The sequence below is a fragment of the Amphibalanus amphitrite genome, unplaced genomic scaffold, assembly GCF_019059575.1.
Source record: "Amphibalanus amphitrite isolate SeventyFive unplaced genomic scaffold, NRLGWU_Aamphi_draft 000196F_arrow, whole genome shotgun sequence".
Classification (NCBI taxonomy): domain Eukaryota; kingdom Metazoa; phylum Arthropoda; class Thecostraca; order Balanomorpha; family Balanidae; genus Amphibalanus; species Amphibalanus amphitrite.
In genome coordinates this window covers 148,197-170,028 of record NW_024881691.1, presented here as the reverse complement: position 1 = coordinate 170,028, position 21,832 = coordinate 148,197, and the positions used below count along the sequence as shown (strand labels likewise).

Below are 21,832 nucleotides of genomic sequence, written 5' to 3'. Positions count from 1 at the left end.
AGCGTAACAGAATGATTTTCAGAGAACAACACAACCATGGGTGGAGAACCTGCCCCGGCCACCCCGGCCGTGGCCGGGGTAACTTTCAGCCTACCCCGGCGCGGCCGGGGTAACTTTTTCACTCAAATCCTAAAAGCTTCCTCCATAAGAGAAAAAAAAACTCGTTCTTCGGATGTTGACTGCCATGGGTGTAATGTTGCAAATCGGGTAGGTATTTACTTAACGGGCCAAAATCTCCAACTATAAGACCCGCGTGTGGTTGCCAATACCTGCAGATTGCTCTCAATGAATCATAGGTACTCAATTTTGAAAATTTTGCGCTCCTTCGGCGCACTGTATAGAACCACTGCTGTCTGCTTGACAAAAATCTAAGGATTTTTCAAACAAATTTGGCCCGAACCTTTTAAATGGAAGGATTTACAAGGACAGATGCAGAGCCCCCGCTAAGCGGAGCTTGCTGCGCTGGCCCTGCCCTTATACATACCTTCTGATGGTGTAATTCCTGATCCATGGCAGAAGTTAGAGCCCGAAGCTGAACGTACACACAAAGCCGCGCACGGCCGGTCCTTCTCATTGACTTCGGCTGACTTCGATTGGCCTGCCACCAACCGCAACCATACCCGTCAGGATGCTCAACACCGAGCGCCCGTCGCGATTCGAACCCGGACTGTTGTAACCGGGACGCGTGCTCTCACCACGCGGAGTCCAACGCTCTACCGAGTGAGCTACGAGATCGGGACCGGTCGATCTCCTTGGATTGACCCTCTGTTTGTCTCATGTGAGGTTGAGCCGCTTAACTTTGAAAAAGACTGCGTCCCTGGATGTCAGTCACCCACTTTAGTACTTTGATTCGAACGTTCAATTTTCTCTGTAAAGCTCCTACAAGGTGAGCTGTCGTCTTTTTGTGGCTGTTTTGAGACACAATAAAAAACTGTAAACGGAACATTGACTAATAATGGCATATTATATGGCTTGGGTATGGTGTTTGCATACGTTTAAGTAAAAAGAAATCATTTAAATGGAAATCACTTTTTTAATCATGCCAGTAGCGGCGGAACATCCTCAATTAAGGGGGGGGGGAGCACTGCCGACTTTTGGTCCCATTCTTTCCATGCAATGCCCATAGGGCTAATGTTAAAATGCCAAAATCAAAGGGGGGCACGGTGCCCCGGTGCCCTCCCCGTTCCGCCGCCTATGAATCCATGCCAGAAATGTTATGAATGATACGATGTCGGATACAACCCTCATCCTTTCATAAACTCAACATCCATTATTGCATGCCATGCGTCAGAAAAGGGTTTGTTGATGACCGTTGATAACGGCGTGAGCATATCGTTTTTCCGACTAACGGTCGCCGGCCGGGGTAACTTTTTCAAACATTCTCCACCCATGAACACAACCGACATTGATACCGAGCCGGAGTGCAGTGTCTCTACTTAGAAGGGGATGGCTCGAGATTCTCTAACAACGCGAATTCTAGATGAAAAATCGATGTTACTTTGATGTGCGATGGGCTTACATACAAACTTGTCTACATTTACAGTCCGCTTTCTTCCAAGGCGGCAGTTACACTAAATCAGGTTTTAGCTTTATTTTATGAGTCAAGAATAAATATCTACTCAACTATTTACAAGACTAGTTATACGCTAGAGTCAAGGCTTATTATATAAATCCCTTGGAAACAAAGGCGTTCGTTCGACGGAGCTGCAGCTGATACTCAGACCATCAGCGCTAGAAAAGGCTCAGGTGGCTGCAGATGGCGCCACTGTTTCAATACTAGTACCGTACATGGCCGCCAGAGGGGAGACGAGGTGACGGCGGCGTCACTGTCGCTATATCCTCGGATTCACACAAATTCTCCCCGACACCACAAACCCCTTGACCCGGGACTGAACGGTTAACATCATTCGAAAGAGAATAAATAGCTCCTCAGGATCAGGCCCGCGTGCCGTGGGGTGACCGTCTGCGAGGATTGGTGGCCTGTCCCTCGTGACGGGCTCAGCCCCGCGGCGCGCCAGTGCAGTGGCGCCACCCAGACCAATGTCTCCCTGAATCCGAAGATCATACAGCCCTTTACCTTAAACGGTCTCATTAGAACGAAAGGACATACCCAAACAAAACGTAGATCAAACATTCAAACCAGTGCCATAAATGTCTCCAGAGTGTAGAACAGATGTTCTGGGAGTTGTCCCAAACTTTAATGACAATCGCATGCTGGCGAAAGTATAATTTTCAAAGGCATCTTATCCTAAAAGAACATAAAAGGCCCTACAGCCCTTGTTCATTCAAGTTCAAAGGAATGACATTTCATTGCTAGAGAGCTACTCTGAAATAATAATGAAAAGATTTTAGAACATACGCTGGCCGTTGGCGAAAAGCTTCAGGGGCGGATCCAGGAAAACTCCAAGGGGAGGGTCATGAATCGAAGTGGTGCCCCTACCTATACCCAAAATTAAAAACTCAACGGATTTCGTCCACTTCATTTTGATGGTGCCCCCATTTTCAGTTTTTTTTCTTTTTATTTTTCATTTTTAGTCAGTATCTTAACTCTTAGCCACAACCACATTTACCAATTGTAAGCAAGTATATATGAATGTGCTATGTGTATATATGTTGTGGACGCTGAGTAGTGAGTAGGTACTTACCAGGAACGTTATCAGGTAAGCAAATCGTTGTCAGTCCGACGAACTTGACCCTGGCGTCTAAAGGGTCTGTCCTTGACACTTCAGGCTTGTCAGGGGCACCAAAGTCCTTCCAGGGACACCACAAACCTGTCAGGGGCACCTACGGCCTTGTAGGGGCGCCACAGGCCCGCCAGGGGCACCACAGGCCTGTCAGGAAGCAGGGGCACCACAGGTCTAGCAAGTATGCACGACAGGCCTGTCAGGGGCACAACGGGCCTGTTGGGTCCATGAGCACCCCTAGGGGCAGGGACACCACAGTCCTTCCAGGGGCACCGCAGGCCTGTGAGGGGCACCAGCGGCCTAGCAGGGGCACCAGTCAACACAGGCCTGCCAGGGACACCACAGACCTGCCAGGGGCACCAGAGGCCTGCCAGGAGCACCACCGACCTCGCGGGGGTAACTTGGGCCTGTCAGGGCCCAGGGGCACCACGGGCCTGTCGAGAGGCACTTCAGGCTTTTCAGGGGCACCATAGTCCTCTCCGGGCGCAGGGGTAGCAGGGGCACCAGAGGCCTGTCAGGGGCACTACAGGCCTAGCAAGGGCACCACTGGTCTATCAGGGGCACCACGAGCCTGTCATAGCCAGGCATCTCAGGCTTGTCAAGGCCCAGGGGCACCACAGGTCTGTGAGGGGCACTAGCGACCTAGCAGGGGCACCAGTCAACACAGGTCTGCCAGGGGCGCCACAGACCTGCCAGGGGCACCACAGACCTGCCAGGGGCACCAGAGGCCTGCCAGGGGCACCACAGGCCTAACAAGGGCACCACGGGCCTGTCAAGGGCACCTCAGGCTTGTCAGGGCCCAGGGACACCACAGTCCTTCCAAGGGCACCGCAAGCCTGTCAGGGGCACCAGAGGCCTGCCAGGGGCACCACAGTCCTTCCAGGGGCATTACAAGCCTGTCAGGGGCACCAGAGGCCTAGCAAGGGCACCACAGGCCTGCCATGGACACCACAGGCCTGCCAGGGGCACCACCGGCCTTGCAGGGGCGCCTCAGGCCTGTCAGGGGCACCAGAGGCCTGCCAGGGGCACCACAGGCCTAGCAAGGGCACCACTGGCCTAGCAAGGGCACCACTGGCCTGTCAGGGGCACCTCAGGCTTGTCAGGGCCCAGGGGCACCACAGTCCTTCCAGGGGCATTACAAGCCTGTCAGGGGCACCAAAGGCCTAGCAAGGACACCACAGGCCTGCCATGGACACCACAGGCCTGCCAGGGGCACCACCGGCCTTGCAGGGGCGCCTCAGGCCTGTCAGGGGCACCACGTGCCTACCGGGGACACTTCAGGCTTGTCAGGGGCGTTACAGTCCTGTCAGGGCCCAGGGGCACCAGGCCCGTGGTGTCCCTGCTAGGCCTGTGGTGCCCCTGGCGGTCCTGTGGTGCCCCTGTCAGGACTGTGATACCCCTGATAGGCCGGTGGTGCCCCTGGCAGGTCTTTGGGCCCCCGGGCCTCAAGGGGGGCCATGACCCATGTGACCCCCCCTTGGATCCGCCACTGAAAAGCTTATACCTATTTCTTATCAAAAGACCGCTATTTCGTTCGTTCATCCGCGAAATATCGGAAGAGACCTGTGCGTTGTGTAATGGTGAATCACTGACAACCAAATCATTAAAACCAGCCACCAGAATATTAATTACCTCTACACAAGACCAGAGACGAAACTCAGCGTTCAAATCCAATAAAAAATGTCGCTCATCCGGTGGATTATCAGGCGCTCTAAGTCAAAGCAGGACGATTTCCTCAGACCGGCAGATGTACGGTTTCTCCGAGTTAGCGCGACAGTCATATAGTTCTTCCAAGACACCGAGTTGTGCGTACTCACTAATTGATGACATTCTGTCAATTTCTCTGGTAATCCGGCATTTTTCGAGAGCCGCGGATGCCTGGTTGTGTTCGAAGTGAAAGCCGGGAGAGGCCGCCGCCGCTCGGGGACCGGTTCGGCTCATCTTCGAGGCTGTGTTTAGGTGGACGGCTGGTGAATTATGGTGACGGCTGGGGCCGGGGAGGGGGTGACCTGTCGCCGGACGTCTGGACGGGCCGTGGACTGGCGAGAGTGACCGGGCCGGTAGCAGAGGACGGGGGGAGGGGGGGTGACCGGTGGATAACCGCACCGGCCGACCGCTGCAGTGGCACTCCGGAGAGCTGGTGGAAAACAGCGAGTCCGCAGCGTCCCGCACGGCCCAGCCGAGTCCGCAGCGCGCGACAGGGACAGCAGGGGCGCCGCACCCGGGGCCACATCGGGCACCCGCCAGACGACACCAGCATGAGGCTCAGCACGGTAAGATTACGAAGTTAGTGGACCTGTGCACTGTGCCGGTTCAAGTGACAAGTAGACTGCAGTGCTCTGCCGCCGCGATTGTAGCTTCAGGTGTGACTGCAATTGCAGCTCACAGCTTCAACAGCTGCCTCTCTCATTATCTAAGCAGCATCGTAAGCGTCAATGGGGACACGGGACTACAACAGTTCCTTGTGTGAAAATTCTTCAGAAATTCAAACATTTTGCTTGACCAATCGTGTCCTTGTAATACTCAGTCAACTGTCTGACGGTGGGGATGTTGGCACTGTTTTAGACGATTCTGCTCGTTTCCTGCATGGTGAGCCATGTGTCCATGTCGAAAGGAGGCAAGGGGCATAAAGGCGTCTGGGACAAGTTCAAGAACCTCTGGCAAGATGACGAGTAAGTTACACAAAAAGTAAACGGTAACGAGATCGTATGTAAGCGACTCTACGAAACCTTTGAAATGTTCATAGTCATGCTCATTGCTCACTGATGCTACCGTTGTCTACTGTTCGTATGAGCTCCTTTGTCCATCTTTTCTGGGTCGTCGAATAGTTGTGATCAGATACCTTCACTCCCCGTTTATCAATGAGCTAACGACCAGTCCGCCTCCCGACCGTGTCCCCTGACCGCTGCCGGCGCCCGCCAGGGAGGAGTATATCGAGGTGGCGGTGCCGATCCCGGTCCAGCAGCCCGTCTTCCAGCAGCAGCCGTCCGTCTACCAGCCGCAGCAGGCGGTGCCTGTCCTCCAGCAGCCGGTCGTGATGGTGCAGGCCGCCCCGCAGGCCCCGCCGCCGCCCCCGCCGCCGCCGCCGCCGCCGCCGCCGCCGCCGCCCCGGCCCGTCATCCACGAGGTGGTCAAACACCACGTGGTCAAAGAGCCGCCCGTCACCAAGTTCGTGCGCGAGCCGGTGCCCGTGCCGCGCTACGTGCCCGTGCGCCACGAGGTGCCCGTTGACCGGCCCGTGTACGTCACCAAGACGCACGAGAAGCCCGTGGTGGTGACGCGCTACGTCACGCGGCCCGTCTACGTCACAAAGTTCCTCGAAAAACCCAAGTTCGTCACCCAGTGGCGGGAGCGTTACGTGACGGTGACGCGGTACATGGAGCCGCCAAGATCAGAGTACGGCGCGCCGCCGAGCACGGGGTACGGCGCGCCGCCGAGCTCCGGGTACGCGGCGCGGGCCCTGCACACCGAACAGGGGGAGGAGGGGGCGGCCACCCCGCCGATACCGCAGAGGGTCGACTGGACGGCCGACGGCGCCTCTCGTCAGTAGAGGGCGGGCGACGATTGAGGCCGACGGCACCGGCGCCTCTCGTCAGTAGCGGGGGACGATAGAGGAGGGTAGAGCAAAGGTGCACCGGCACCGCAGAGGGTCAGTCAGATGCTGCGAACGAAGTATCAGCTCGACGGAAATCAGAGAGTGAGCCGAGTAGAAAAGGCATATTGTGTAATTGTCAGAACTCGTACAATCTGCGTTTGTCATTTGCCATCATCATTGCGAGAGTTAGTCAATTTTGGTAGGCAAATGACTAGCTTGTTACCGCCCCAAGGTTTCTTTCTGGCAATCACTATGGGTTATGTCGATAAATCAATATAGGGAGGGGCAGGTTGCATTGTAACTTCAAATGTACCATTTGGTAGCATTTGGCACTTATCGGTTGGCTCACGAGTTTGTTGTTGTTACGTTGCAATATTTATGTCAGTTTGATATCAGCCGGTGCCCATCGTGTTTCATCAGCTGAAAGTTACTTGTCATTGATTGTTTAAATGCTGAAATGTTGTAGAAATGCGTGCATTTGCCATACATGCAACAAGTTGCTATGATCCGATTTGTTTTGTTATGTATGTTCCTGATTGTTATGTCCAAATACATGGAAAACTAGACAGCATTTTTAGGAGACTGTCAGCAACGTTCAACGGAAAATAGGATTTTAAGGTAAAAGTAGCGAAGAAAATGTAACAGAATCGCAGCCACAGCGACTTTCGGCTTCGTGTTCTCTACCTACAGTCTAAAATCTAAATCATTAACTATCTCTTATTGGTAGCTTGTCACCTCGACGTCTTCTTTGCGGTGGCTAAGAACACGTCACAGATTATGATAGAGATATCAGATCATAGACCACTATACCAGACATCAGATATCATATATAGAGATATCAGATCATAGACCACTATATACGGTATATAGTGGTCTATGATCAGATATATCATTTGACATACATCGGCGCTATCTTCGGCGGATCGGTGGATCTTCGGTACTACGCACATTTTAGATTCTCACAGTTTGGAGGCATACCTATCTTACATTTTTATAAGGGCCAGATTGGTCAACTGACCTCACTATTATACGTTAACAAGGAAAAAACAGAAACTGATTAGGTACTTTGCGCCGGAAGTGACACAATCATGATTTCATATCTTCTTCCAATTTCAGATAATTGTTCTTCACTTTGAGCCTTGAATCATGAATGACGTCATATTTGACGTTAAGTGATATTGACGTCAATCGGGTTGTTGGAGATACAGTGGAACCCGCTTAATAAATCCACTTTGGTGACAAAGGTGTCTTGAACTTATTAACCCGCGCCCCAGTGGCGGTCTCCGCCAACTTCGCCCTAGGGGGGGGGGGGGCATATGTTACCACCCACCTCTAACTCAAAAACGAAGAGGGCTAGAAAGACGCGGTAAAAAGCAGTCGATAGCTCCTGATGCGTGCGTTTGAAAGTATTTCGGTCATTTTTCATCTTAGAGCAATATTGGGGTCACCAGAGGTCATCAAAGGTCAAAATTTGCGAATTGTCATTATATTTTTCAGAAAACATGCCATTATCTCAGGAACTATGATAGCTAGAAAAACGCTGGGAAAAGCAATCGATAGCTTTTGAACTTTTCTTTTGATAAGGTCATCATAAAAAATGACCTCAGTTCAACGGTTTAGCCTCCAGAGGGCAAAAACTCCAAAAATAGCTGTTTTTAAGAAGTGTTTTTCGACAATAACTTTTGACTAAAAAAAGCTAGGTCATTTCTAATGCCAGAATCGTGTTCCTCTCGCCAAGACGCGTTGAATGAACTATAATTTGACCTTGAAGGGTCAACTTCAAAATTTGACCTCAGGTCAAGGTCATGACCTGACCGGAAAAGGTCATGTTGCATACCAGTCGATGCGTCTCGGCAAGACAAACACAATGAGGCCAACCCCAGCGTTCAATCTTTTTCCAATCGAGAGTTATTGGCAAAAAACTGTTTGTAGCCTCAAATGACCTCGGATGACCTTTCAAGAGGTTATCAGCAAAAAAGACACCTTGGTCGTCACGGGTGGTCCAAATCATTGTTATCCTGAAATATTTGGACTGTTCCTATGCGTACACACGGATCTAGAGGCATTTTCGTTTTTCTCCATTGACTTATAATGGAAAGGTCACGCCACCGACCTGACCTTAGGTCACGCATATAAAAAATCCGAGATAAACAAATTATAGGCACTCATAACATCATGTAATCCACCAAGTTTAAAACCTCTCTGACAAACACTGCAGGCTGGACATGATTGCAATTTTTTTTAGGCTTGGTCAGTTAACTTGACCTGGTGACCTGACCTGATATGACCTGGGGTCGAAAATTTCACACATTGTCCAAAATTGATGTACCAAAAGCTACCCCAAGCGGCGCGGCGCTACGCGCCGCGATTTTTTATTTATACGAAAAAAACGCGACAGGGTGGTAACATATGCCCCCCCCCCACTGGGGCGAAGGTTATTAAGCGGTGGCTTTATTAATCGGATTAAATTATTTTCATTTAAAAGGCGTGTATTGCAGCTGCACGTTCCGTTCCCCTGCAATACAAGCGCATAGGCTAGCATTGCTCATTGCTTTACTTATTCCAATGAAAGTGACCAGGGGCTCCGCCATCGGTGGGGTCGCGGGGTCCAGTCCCCAATAATTTGACTTTCGTAATGCAGCCTAATTCATAAAGGCGTGCGTTTCAGGGTTGGACAACCCCCAAACCTGCGAGCGTAGAAATGCCCCTGAAAGTGACCGGCGCACACTGCACAGCTGTAACACCAATTAAGTCAACATATCCATCCACGATCACTACCCGTCATGCCTGCTATGCCAACGCGGAACAGCCGAGCGTGCCTGCTTTGCCGGGACCATTGCTTTGAAGTGCATGTTGATTGCGCTCTTTATAGCCCTGAACTTCTGTTTTTAAAACTCCAACTGCTGCAGACCGCTGCTCCAGAACGGTTCTTTGGGAGCGCGTTGGATGCCACATTTCGAGTGGGGAGACGTCACTGCGGACTTCGAAACTCCCAAGTGGCTTTATTAAGCAGAGTGCGTAGATTTATTAAGCAGATTTATTAACTATGGGTATCTATGGAGAAAATCCGTGAACAGCTCAAGCGCCCACAATAAGCGACTGGATTTATTACCCAAGGATTTATTAAGCGGATTATACTGTAGTTAACGTTTTTCGTCGATACCTCGCGACTACAATGATAAAGCAAGTAAGGAAAGGCACAATTCAACTCAGCATGAGCTACCTAATCAAATCCTTCGACGAGTTTCTGGATCTGGCCGGGTTCAACTTGACCTTGCCCAGCGGCCAACATCGAAGGTGATCTTCTCCTAAACAAAAAGTATGTCATCAATGATCAAACGCTGCTGAACTTGACGATCGCGATTAGCCAATATTGGTCGCTGATGGTCGCTGAACTCATTGTTCAGCGACCATTTTTCCGAAGTTGTTTTTTCACATTAAATTTCGTTCATATACGCATTTGTCGTTTTTATATACCTATATCGTATATAAATAGGTGCACTTACATCGCTCGTGTAACACATATGTCACTCATGTATGCACATAGGTATTGGGCATGTACATGTAATTATTGTACCTATTAATGTGAGCGCTTTTCCCGAGATTGTTTACCAAAAACTGCTCTTTGAAATTTGGGCCTTTGATCTGACCTCAGAGGCAGTGGCGCAGCCAGGATTTCGTTTCGGGGGGGGGGGGGTCATCGCCTCCAAAGCGGGCCCCCTAGTGTGCGGGCCTCCACCCATTTTTCAGAATCTTTCCATATTTCATACACATTCTGCTGAACGGGCCCCCCTTTACCTACACATGATAACCCTGAGCGAGTTTGAATCGGAAAATTTTGATAGAACAATAGCTCGGTGATCACCCGGTGTTCAATTTCTACGCGAATTGACCATGACAGAAATATGTTACTAGTTATGAGGATTGAGGTATGAATACGTATCTTTCGAGGCCGCCCCTTCCGCAATATGCATAGCATATATGTAAACGGAGCTGTTGCCTGCTTCTATTGGACAATATTTAAGTATTCCCATCATCCCATGTGCCTGTCCTAAATCATCTATTGGCTGCTGTAGGAGATTGTGCCTTTATCCTTCTTCATTACGTGAATTCGCTCACAAGAAGTTTTAACCCTCGCCGGCGCAGGGGGAGGGGATGATGCAATCCCCTAAGGGTTTTCGCGAATAACTCGCGTAAAAAGTGGCCGATCGCGACAACACTTTCAGTATCCTCGCGTTGATCAGTTTTACACCTACCCTATAGAAATTGCATGACCCTGACTCAAATGACCTTTGACCTGTGACCTACTTTCCGAGACCATGTTTGGGCAGAATCGCGATTCGGCGTATGCCGGCTCGCATTAGCCGCGCGCTTGCAGTCTTTTCGTGGTTTCAAGCGTTCAAACATGTGAGTTGATGCTGCTCCCATGCATTAGGGTGGGTGTCAAGGTTACCTGAAGGTCAGGTCAGGTCATTGACATATGATGACCTCGGTACTTTTTCGAATTTTACATGTTTCTAGGCCAGTTTTTGGAGCTGAATCCGAATTTAGCAACCATTTGAACATTCACGAAGTAGTTTTGGTGCCTTCGTAACATGTTACGAAGCTGCTAGAGGCGGCTGACACGTAGGTACTACAAATACCCGGCAGGACCCCTACTGGTTGACCTGACCTGACCTGACCCGACCTGACCTAAATGCATAAATACATCATCTGTGATCAAAACTAACATGATAACTATTCTTGATCAGCACCCCAAAAACCCTATAGCAGCCACACTTAACGACGTTCTAACAGGTCCCGATTTTCCCGATTTTTGGGTCATTGACCTGACCTGGAAGGTCAACCAATGACCAAGAACCTTAAAATTGAGTATCATCGGCTTACTCTCGTCACGGGCAACACGTTCGTTTTTTTTTCCGCGAAGCTCTAGCTCAATCATGGGCCAAACGCGGGGGGGGTCGTACCACCCTCCCTTTGTGCCGTCGAAGGACGCAAAATGGCTGGAATAGCCTGTGCCGGCGAGGGTTAACGCGCTCATATGGGACATGTATTGCCTTGGGCCGGGTTTGTTGTGGTGTGGTGATGTGGTGACGTAGATTCTGTCTGCTATCGAGGTCCCGGCAACACGAGCACCTCGATGCGATGGATATTTTTTCCCAAACCAAAATGCTTAGCCGCCAAAAAGCAATCGACCGAAATGGATACATGACCCACGGACACAAGACCAACCAAACGCCCACCGATCGAAAATACCCCTTATTCGCGTTACGGAGCAAGCGGGTCACCCTAGCGGGCCCCATTCAACCGGGGGCCCGGGCCCTATCCACACGGGGGCGCGGGCCCTATCCACCCGGGCCACGTCCACCTGGGGCTCCGGGCCCCGTTCACCCGGGGCTCCGGGCCCCGTCCACCAGGGGGCCCGGGTCCCATCAATCCGGGGGCCCGGGCCCCGTTCTCCCGGGGGCCCGGGCCCGTTTCCCGGGAGGCCCGGGCCCGTCCTCCTGGGGGCCCGGACCCATCCACCCAGGGGATCCGGGCCCGTTCTCCCAGGGGCCCGAGCCAGTTCTCCCGGGGGCCCGGGCCCCATCCAACCGGGGTTCTCCCGGGCCCCGGACCCATCCACGGGGGGCCAGGGTCCGTTCTCCCAGGGGCCCGGGCCAGTTCTCCCGGGGGCCCGGGCCAGTTCTCCCGGGGGCCCGGGCCAGTTCTCCCGGGGGCCCGGGCCCATTCTCCGGGAGGCCCGGGCCCGTTCTCCCGGGGGCCCGGCCCCATCCACGGGGGGCCCGGGCCCCATCCACCCAGGGGGCCCGGGCCCGTTTTCCCGGGGGCCCGGGCCCCATCCAACCGGGAGTCCGGGCCCCGTCCACCCGGGGCCCCGGACCCATCCACGGGGGGCCAGGGCCCGTTCTCCGAGGGGCCCGGGCCAGTTCTCCCGGGGGCCCGGGCCCGTTCTCCGGGAGGCCCGGGCCCGTTCTCCCGGGGCCCGGGCCCCATCCAACCGGGGGTCCGGGTCCCGTCCATCCGGGGCCCGTTCTCCCGGGGGCCCGGGCCCCATCCAACCGGGGGTCCGGGCCCCGTCCACCCTGGGCCCGGCTCCATCCACGGGGGGCCGGGCCCCATCCACCCAGGGCTCTCTCTCTCTCTCTCTCTCTCTCTCTCTCTCTCTCTCTCTCTCTCTCTCTCGAGCGGGCCCCTGACAGAAATTTCGGGGGGGTCAGCTGACCCTCTGACCCCCCCCTGGCTGCGCCACTGCTCAGAGGTACTTACCTAACCACTAACCAGTTGGCCTCAGACCTTAACACTGGGAAACATTCACTGCGTCTCGTAACGGCGAACATCGAACATGCTCGTTTTTCTGCCAAGCTCTAGCTCTACCTCAATCGGGTTGAAAGGCGAAGGTAGCATACCACCTCTAGGCCCTTCGGTATATCTATCGAAAACCAAACGGTACGTGGAGGGTTAATTCAAACTGCGCTTGCCGTTGGAATTGTCCGTCAATTATTGAAATCATTGAAACTGCATATCATGTGCAATGCGTAATACCTATTGCACCTAAAATGAATGGTAGCCAGCAACCTGCATACAGGTACAAGTTGAGAAAGAGAATGAAAATGAGAATGAGAATGAGAATGATAAAGGGAGAAAGAGAGAAAGAGAGAAAAAGAGAAAGCCAAATAGAAAGCGAAAGAGATAGACATAGAGATAGAGATAGAGATAGAGAATGAGAAGGAGAAAGAGAAAGAGAAAGAGAAAGAGAAAGAGAAAGAGAAAGAGAGAAGGGGAGTGAGAAAAGGGAGGGGCAGAGAGAATGGGGGGCATAGGGAGGGAGGGAGGGAAAAGAGAGAGAGAGAGAGAGAGAGAGAGAGAGAGAGAGAGAGAGAGAGAGAGAGAGAGAGAGAGAGAGAGAGAGAGAGAGATCAGCTTGCATCTTATCCCAATCATATCGAAATAATGCCACCACTTATATTGCAGATCGAATCGGTCGTGACAAGACAACCAAATGCGAAAGTAAAAGAAAGTCGTGAAATACTTCCTCTTCGTTCAGCTTGATAAATTTAGCTTTAGAAAGCATAATGCTCTTAAGCTGGAACTGGTTTACTAAAGTGTCATTTTGCAATGTGATGCAGTCTATGTTGATGACATTTTCGCAATTAATTAGGATGCTGCACAATCTTGCAATGCATTTTCCATAAATCAACAAGTCACCGATGAAGATAATTCCCGGGATTAGAGGCGTGCCCGGCCGACCGGCAGCTCGCAGTCAGCTCTCCCGCGATGTCCCCCGAACTGAGCGGCTGCCTGTGGTTCCTATTGTCCATTGTGAGTGAGGTGGGCTTTTGGAGTCGGCGAGAGAGTTGTTAGGTCATACAACCGGACCCGGATCAACCCTTCATCTGGTCTGGTCGGCCAGTTCGAGAGGTCACGTGGGTGACATCAGGTACCAGTTAATTAGTTATGACAAATGTATCCGGCACACACCGCGATTTGAGTTTAGAACCAGATATGTATGTGATGTATATGAAAATGAATTCAATCCGGTGCTGTGTTAACATTTAGTTGACATTCGGCTGAGGCTGAGATAATGGCACAGTTGAGACTGAGCTCGGGCGAGTAAGCTATTTTGTCGAAGATAACACGAGCCAGAGATAATTATAGCCCCACCTTCTGGCCCAAACCTGTCGGTCCCGCTCGCGTCTCACTGAACCTATCACGGCCGGGACAGGTCTCAACTGCGACCCCACCGCAGCTCAGGGGGCAGAGCTCGCCGTCCGCCGGCTGCCGGCCGCCGCTCGGGTCGGGCGCGCGCCGCTCCACCGGCCCGTGTTGCCTCACCGTCAGGTCGGCAGCTGTGCAGAGAGTGTGCACTCTGTGCAGGACGGGACGGCGCCGCGGAGACGGGTCGGCTCACTTGTCAGCCGGCGGCGGCGGCGCCGACATCAGCATGGCCCCCTCACAGGTGAGACCCGCGGGGATAACGCTCAATCCTCCCTTATACACACACCCTGTATTAACCCGTCACCGAAGATACAGAGGGTGCCGGTGGGACGTTTAGGTGCTGACAGCGGCGGACCGCTACTATAGTCGCTAGAATATCCGCTAACTATTCAGGAGTGCTAAGTGTACTGAGATCTCGTCCTACGCAATGTCCATGATTCCAGCTTATTGTGGAAAGAAATACGATTAGGGAAACGAAAAAGGAATGCTGTTTATGATTTGCGATTGCATTGCATTGTCAAGTCAAGCCAACAATTATGCTCACGTCTTTTTCTAGCATATTATGAACTATTAATTGTAAATGGCCTTGAGACAACTTCTGAGAAGACCAGATTAGAAATATTTGCATGCATTCAGGTTTCTTAGCATACTAAAACAGTCCCGTCACTCGTTCATCCGTGTACTCATATTTACGCACATGTACGTTTCGTTTCCACAGGTTGCGATAGCTATGCTATTTTGCTTTGGTGTAGCTCACTCAACATTTGGTGGCCACAAGGGGAAAGGAAAAGGGTGAGTCCTAAATAAAGTAGACTGTGACGTTACTTCCTTTCTCTTCCGCTAAGCAGCCGAACACTTCTCAAATAGGTACAGTTTTTCGCCTGTATTTGGTTAAAGGTACTTTTTGGTGAAATCATAGACCTCTGTATACATCCCTCTATATACGGAAGGTATACACTATACAGAGGTCTCTGGTAAAATATTTTTCGACCATGACATTCGACCGAGCCCGGTATTTTTGTTTGCCGCGCCATCTGACACGTCTGCCGTCCAGTGACCTCATCCGTTCCGTTTGCAGAGGTCGTGTCACGCTGGCGGCGCCATCCTACTCGTACTACTACCCGGTGCAGGCGGCGCCCGTCTCGTACGCTGCGGCGGCTCCCCTCCAGTACGCGGCGCCGGCGCCCGTGACCTACGCTGCACCGTCCTATGCCCCGGCCGTGACGTACGCAGCGGCGGCGCCGGCGGTGGTCCAGGCTGCCCAGCCCGCCGTCATTCAGTCGAGTCCACAGGTGGTGTACCAGCAGGCCCCACCTCAGCAGCAGGTGGTGTACCAGCAGGCCCAGCCGCAGGTGGTGGTCCAGCAGGCCCCGGCGCAGACAGTGTACCAGCAGGCCCCGGCGCAGACAGTGTACCAGCAGGCCCCACCTCAGCAGCAGGTGGTGTACCAACAGGCCCCGGCGCAGCAGACAGTCACGGTGGTCCAGCAGTCGCCGCCGCAGACAGTCACGGTCCAGCAGGTGGCCCAGTCGCCGCCGCAGACGGTGACTCTGAACCAGCCGCCGGTGACGGTCACCTCGCTACCCCAGACGGTCACGGTGCAGCCGCTGGCCAGCACGGTCACCGTGCGAGAGCCGGCCGTCACGGTGACGGTGGTGGAGCCGCCGCCGCGCGAGCCCGCCGCCGGGTACGGGGCGCCCGCGCGGGACCCCGCGCCGGCCGCACACTCGTACGGCAAGTGAACAGCGGTCCGAGCGGTCTGCAGAGCGCCCCGGTACCTACCTGGGGCCCGCGAAGGACCCAGCGCCGGCGCGGCGGCACACGGGTACGGCAAGTGAACAGCGGTTGGCGCAGTCTCCGAGGGTCGAGTGACGAGGAATGCGACATCATTGTGAATCCAGTGTGTGCTTAAATTCAGCGTAGTCGTGCGATATCATGTCCATACACATCCCTCTCCAGAAGTGTGGACATGTCAGCCAGTGGTAGGGTGTGATGTGAATGTATCTGGATTATATGCATGATACATGATGTCAGCAACGGCACGCTGGTGATACAAAATAAAATCGAGACATTCCTCTCGCATCACTCCACTCTTATAACTTTATGTCAATATAGGTATAACGCCACGTTTTACCAACGACAGCCATCTTCGCAGATGGAAAGGGTCAGGAAAAGTTACGATTCTGAGTACCGCCAAAATGTTGAGCTATATCATAAGGTAAATAGATAAGTGACGTCAAAAGCAATGGATTGCTTACTGCTCACTGCAACCAAAGGAACTACTAATGATGAGTTACTGATCAACGAATCAGTGCACAATACCAATGGTCGAGATAGGGGCACAATGGCAATACGTACTCTTTTGGATCTCACCACGACCTTTATCAAAAATAATTTGGGAAGTGCGTCTGTTCAACTGCACGAGTTTTATCAAGAGAGACGTAAAAAATAGACAGCCAGTACAAAACAGGCCTTGAAACAGGCAAAAAATAGACCATTAAGAAATCGTTTACGTCGAGTGCGTATAAATGGAGCAATAACTGGGTTCCACGAAGTGGTCATTCACAATAATTTGCATATGTCACAAGAAACCTGATTGAGCTGAATCGATTAGCAAAAAGATACATAGGACATAATAATTATTTCTAAGGGCAGAATCTATTGACAGTTATCGAGATGGACTATTTTGTCACCATACCAGAAAGTCGTTCAACAAAAGAAACGGAGGCAAGCACCACCGATGGAACTGAACAAGTGACCCTCCCCGAAGTTCCGGCCGTGAACACAAAGAAACCGGCCACACTCACCCCCTCACTGCTACTTCTCGCAGAAACTAGAAAGCGAAAGATTAATACAGAATTTGGCACAATCGTCGTAGACTCTGAGGGAATCGAGGTGCTCTCCAACGACAGCAAAGACTCCAGAACAGTTCGGAAGACCAGGTTCCGCGATCCGGCCGCCCGGAAGTTCGAGTGTCCACAGTGTGACCTCGTCCCGCAGGAGGCGGCGCAGAGGCCGGGCGGCTCGCGTATGATCCTGTTCAACCCGGCGCGCACCGTGTCGCGCCTGCTGGAGTCGATGACGGAGCGCAAGGTCCGCGAGGACCGCGGAGTCTGGGGCTCGGACGGCGAGCTGCTAGCCGTCGGCTGCAGCGCGCTGGTCAGCGTCGTCACCCTGCTCTACATGCCGCACCTCAGCCTGCAGCACAGCGGCGGCGCCTTCCTCCTCATGTACGCCGCCTGCCTCGTGCTGTTCGGCGCGCCCATGCTCCTGCTGGAGGCGGCACTCGGCCAGTTTTGCGGCCACGGCCTGGCCCGGCTGATGCCGGAGATGGCGCCAGTGCTGAAGGGCTTCTCGTACGCCATGCTGGTCTCGCTGATTGTGATCGCCATCACGTACATGCCGGTGGTGAGCAGCGCGGCGCTCTACAGCGTGGAGGCCACCCGCAGTCCGGCCGCCTGGAGCACCTGTTCCAACAGCTACAACGGCCCTTTGTGCTACACCCACCGGTTGGACCAGAGCTGCCAGAGCCAGGGCGCCGCCCTCTTCGTCGGGCGGCGCTGCCTCACACTGCGCGAGGTGTGCGAGCCGACCGACGAGCGGGTCGCGCGGTGGAACCTCTCCTCCGCGTGCGTCCCCCAGTCGAACCGCTCGTTCACGTTCAACCACACGCGGCTGCACCAGCTGCGGACCGTCGCCGGGGTGGAGTTCTTCGACCGCGTGCCGTACGCGGTGATCCCGGGGCTGCGGCGCGCGCAGGGCGCGGTGGCCATCTCGCTGCTCGTCTGCTGGATGCTGGCGGCGCTCGTCTCGCAGGCCGGCGCCGCCGGCGTGCGGTACACGCTGCCGTTCGTCATCGGCGCGCCGCTGCTCGTCGTCACGGCGCTCACCATCTCGCTGCTGAGCTCGCAGCGCGCGGCGCGGGCCGCCCTGAGCCTGCTGGCCATCGACCCCGTCTCACTGGCCGACTCGCGCGACTGGCTGAACGCCGCCAAATATACCCTGTGCACGCAGAGCACCGGCCTCGGCGTGAACAGCTTCATCTACAGCCGCAACATGCTGACGCACAACTGCAAACGCTCGGCCGTCACACTGATCGCCGTGAAGTTTGCGGTGAGCGTCATGTGTGTGGTGTGCTACGCTCTGATGGCCGGGACGCACGCCGTCGAGGTCGGCGAGGAGGCGCGGGAGCTGACCGCGGCCTACGGGGACCACCACGCCCTGGTGCGGCTCACCTCGACCCTGGGCATGCTGCCCGACAGCGAGAACTGGTCCGTGCTGATGCTGCTCGCCATCGTGCTCGCCGGTCTTGGGTTCGTCCAGATCGTGCTGCTGACGATCGAGGCGAGTCTGCGCGAGCTGAACCTGGTGCGCGGCCTGTCCACGCGCGCCGTGGTGCTCCTGCTGTGCGCCGTGTTCTTCGTGGTGGACGCGGTGAGCACCGTGCAGGCCAGCTACTTCACCTTTCTGTCCGTCTACCAGCACGTCAGCGTCTACATCAGCATCGCGCTGACCACCGCGCTGCTGGTAGCCGTCAACTCCACGCTGAGCGTGGAGCGGCTGCTGGACGACCTCCGGGACGCCATGAACGTCTCGATGCGGTGGTCGTTCAACTACTGGGGCATCTCGTGGTGCATCGTGTGCCCGGTGCTGCTGGTGGTGCTGTTTTTCGGCACGGTGGTGGAGGAGGCGATGCTGCCGGGGCGGCCGCTGCGCGGCGAGGTGACCGGCTGGACGTTCTCGGTGAGCGGCCTGCTGGCCGCCGGCCCCGTGGGCCTGCTGCTCGGCTACGTGCTGATCGAGTGTCGCCGCACCGAGCGGTTCGACAGCGAGCTGGACGTGTGCGCGCCCACCCGCCACTGGCGGCCCGGCCTGCTCGACGAGTGCGTGGTGCGCCAGCAGCCCTCCCAGGAGGTCATCGACAAGTCGTCGCAGGCGCTGATGACGTCCAAGTCGTCTCTGATGACGTATGTGTACAGCCCAGTCATCGGCTGGTCCACCGAGGACCTGGCCTCCAAGGGCGGCGGGTCGCGAGGCCGCTCACCGGCCGCAGAACCCTAAGCACGGAAGCAGCCCCTATGTGTGTAAGATGGGACCTGCCCGGTAGGCGCAACATAGCAATGTGTTATTTTCGGCAGTCATAATCACAATAACCGCAATGTGCTCTTACGAGCTAAAATGGAGCCCAGAAACCATCAAGACTCAAACGTTATGTTTGATTATTGTGCGCTGATTTTAGCAGTGTTGCAGGATTATCCTATACGTGGAGCGAATGTCTCAGTGGGCCCCATCGAACAATGTTCCCCTGCAATTGTCCCATACTGCTACGATGTAGCTAGTAGCAACTACGTTGCAGCACTTTGTACATTGAACCTGAACATGATGAGTGTTATATTTATCGATATCGAGGAATTCATCGACATATCTAGTGCCTGTTAATCTACGTACACCCAGTTAATCAGCATAAGACGCCGATGCTTTTTGGCAATTTCAAACAGAAAAATCCCGTCGGAAAGCAAGCCATTCCGCACTTTTGGATGACTTCCTCCAATCACAGCAAAACACTGTTCACACTGCTCAAAGCACTGTTAACTAAATTTAAGTGTAGGGTAACTGTGGGGAAAACGCACCCCTGGGCGTTTTGCACGGTGGTGAAAGTGCAGGGTAGCGCCCTGTAGGTCGGGGCCGAAAAGGCCTCTCCCTGTCCTTTTTTGCTGATATATCCTAAACGACTGCAGATATCGTCACCAAACTTTCAGGACTCCTCCGGGCATCCATTTTACACATTGCAACAAAATTTTATTCCAAAGGCTATGATAGGTTGACCACAAATGACGTGAGAATGACGTCAAGTTCTGCCATGTTTATCATGTTCTGTTGATGGATGGGGTGGGGGCGCTTTGCACATGGGTGTGGGCGTATTACCCAGGGTGTGGGGCAAAAGGCCCTTTTGTAAGGGTATGCGAAAACCTTTTTGGGGGGTTAAATACCACACGCAGGTGTCTTTTCTTGGTCTCAAAGCGTAGTAAAAAGAATGAGCTACATGATGGTGCCCAAAGGTTTGAGTAATCTGTGTTGGGTTGAGTGTCAGAAGGTTTCGCGCTTAAGGGGGGCGTTTTTGACCTATTCACCCTAAATAGATACCTCGTAACAAAATGATAGGTAAAATTGAAGCGATAATGCATAATTGATGAAACAATGGCCATGGCCACAAGCCCATGTCGATCGTCTAGTTAAAGTCTGATGATATCATGAAATAATCCGCAATGAAAGTGCTCAGGAACGTAATTTCCAAACATATTTAATTTATGGCAAATTTCTCTTCTTAACACGGTTTGTCTAATGAGCGCGCTTCAAAATTGATTTATCCTACAAAGCATTGTTCAAGAGAAATGTTGATGAGCTGAATATTGCAGTACCTTTTGTTACATCCCTGCGTTGCATTGAACAATAACGTGGAAACACAACTAGGTATTCTCATGAATCCTGAATCAAATTAGACGATGAGGTGTCTGAACGTATCTTCAGTTTGTAAGCTAGGGCTAGAGCGTAAGGGGAACTCTAAACATTCATGGATCAGCAAAATTTGGCAGAATATTGAACATATATTAATTTCAATTCCTTAGTTTAGCGATGTTGTCTAGTCAGTAGGTATTCGGCCTCAATTTCGTAAAATGTCCCAATATTGAGGGGCTCAATAGCTAGAAGACATAGCCAAAATAAGGGTCGGATGAGTCTTACATTAGTTCCAATCAATAGATAATTTCGACACCCGATAAAGACCAGACATAATTAGAACTTCACATAAAGGTCCTGCAATCAATTTTCTACCTCAGCACATGCGAAGATTACCTATCAAGAGCTCGAAACACAGGTACTCATACCTAAAAAGAAACAATTCAACTCGGGTCGTCTAGAAAATACACGTAGAATAAAAACGTTTGCACTTTCACTCCTCTAATAATAATATGTCTTTCCTTTCTAAAGCGTTATCGAAAACGAAAGTCGTAGTGCCGAGGTTCCCGAGACCAGGGTTCACACGGAACAAAAGTGTTGTAGACAAGATATGGGGATAATACGGGACTCTCACCACTTCCACAGCGTGTAATCCGGCGGCACCGACAGCTCTGACGACACCAGCTCGCAGTAGCGCACTCGGAAAAATCGGGACGCATGTCGGTGCGCACGAGCGGACGACCGTCACATGCCGTCGCATTGAGCAACGGACCACATCAATTTGCCGCCGACCGCAGGGGAGGCGGCCGGTCGGGACGAAAGTCGTCACCAGAAGCGGTCGGCCCGGTCGCAGGAGCGGCGTCGGCCGGCCGGGTCACGTGAGGTCGCCGGTTCTGGGTCATACCGAGGCTGTGCGGGGGGCGTCCCGTCCGGCTGGGCCGGTCGGACGGCCGGGGGCGCTCTCAGCTCCTGACCGGCGGAGAGAAGCGCCGCGACCCCGCTCAGTCAGTGTCGCCGCCGCGGAGACACACGCGGAGGACGTCCGCGCGGCACGGTCCGCGCGCCGGCTGCTCAGACACACGGGGAGGACGTCCGCGCGGCCCGGTCCGCGCGCCGGCTGCTCAGACACACGGGGAGGACGTCCGCGCGGCACGGTCCGCGCGCCGGCTGCTCAGACACACGGGGAGGACGTCCGCGCGGCACGGTCCGCGCGCCGGCTGCTCCGACACACGGGGAGGACGTCCGCGCGGCACGGTCCGCGCGCCGGCTGCTCCGACACCATGGTTCACACGCGCCAACTGACGGTAAGCTGATCGATTATTTAGCCGGAAACTGCTCCGGTTGAATATTATCGCATATTTGTGCATGCATGCTATGA

The 21,832-nt window shown here is 53.6% G+C and overlaps 3 protein-coding genes across 3 annotated transcripts; all 3 read left to right on the top strand.

The window, feature by feature from the left end:
- The first annotated feature begins 4,810 nt into the window (after nucleotides 1-4,810).
- Nucleotides 4,811-6,847, top strand: LOC122384686 (extensin-like). Its single transcript, XM_043372324.1, has 3 exons — nucleotides 4,811-4,957; nucleotides 5,250-5,356; nucleotides 5,607-6,847. Exons 1-3 carry the CDS (start codon nucleotides 4,943-4,945, stop codon nucleotides 6,232-6,234), a joined length of 750 nt encoding a protein of 249 aa, XP_043228259.1. The 5' UTR covers nucleotides 4,811-4,942; the 3' UTR covers nucleotides 6,235-6,847.
- An 8,143-nt stretch (nucleotides 6,848-14,990) lies between these two features.
- LOC122384674 (altered inheritance of mitochondria protein 3-like) lies at nucleotides 14,991-15,740 on the top strand. Its single transcript, XM_043372311.1, has 2 exons — nucleotides 14,991-15,010; nucleotides 15,077-15,740. Exons 1-2 carry the CDS (start codon nucleotides 14,991-14,993, stop codon nucleotides 15,738-15,740), a joined length of 684 nt encoding a protein of 227 aa, XP_043228246.1.
- A 934-nt stretch (nucleotides 15,741-16,674) lies between these two features.
- LOC122384673 (sodium- and chloride-dependent glycine transporter 1-like) lies at nucleotides 16,675-19,059 on the top strand. Its single transcript, XM_043372310.1, has one exon. The coding sequence runs from the start codon at nucleotides 16,675-16,677 to the stop codon at nucleotides 19,057-19,059; it is 2,385 nt and encodes a 794-aa protein (XP_043228245.1).
- Nucleotides 19,060-21,832: the final 2,773 nt, after the last annotated feature.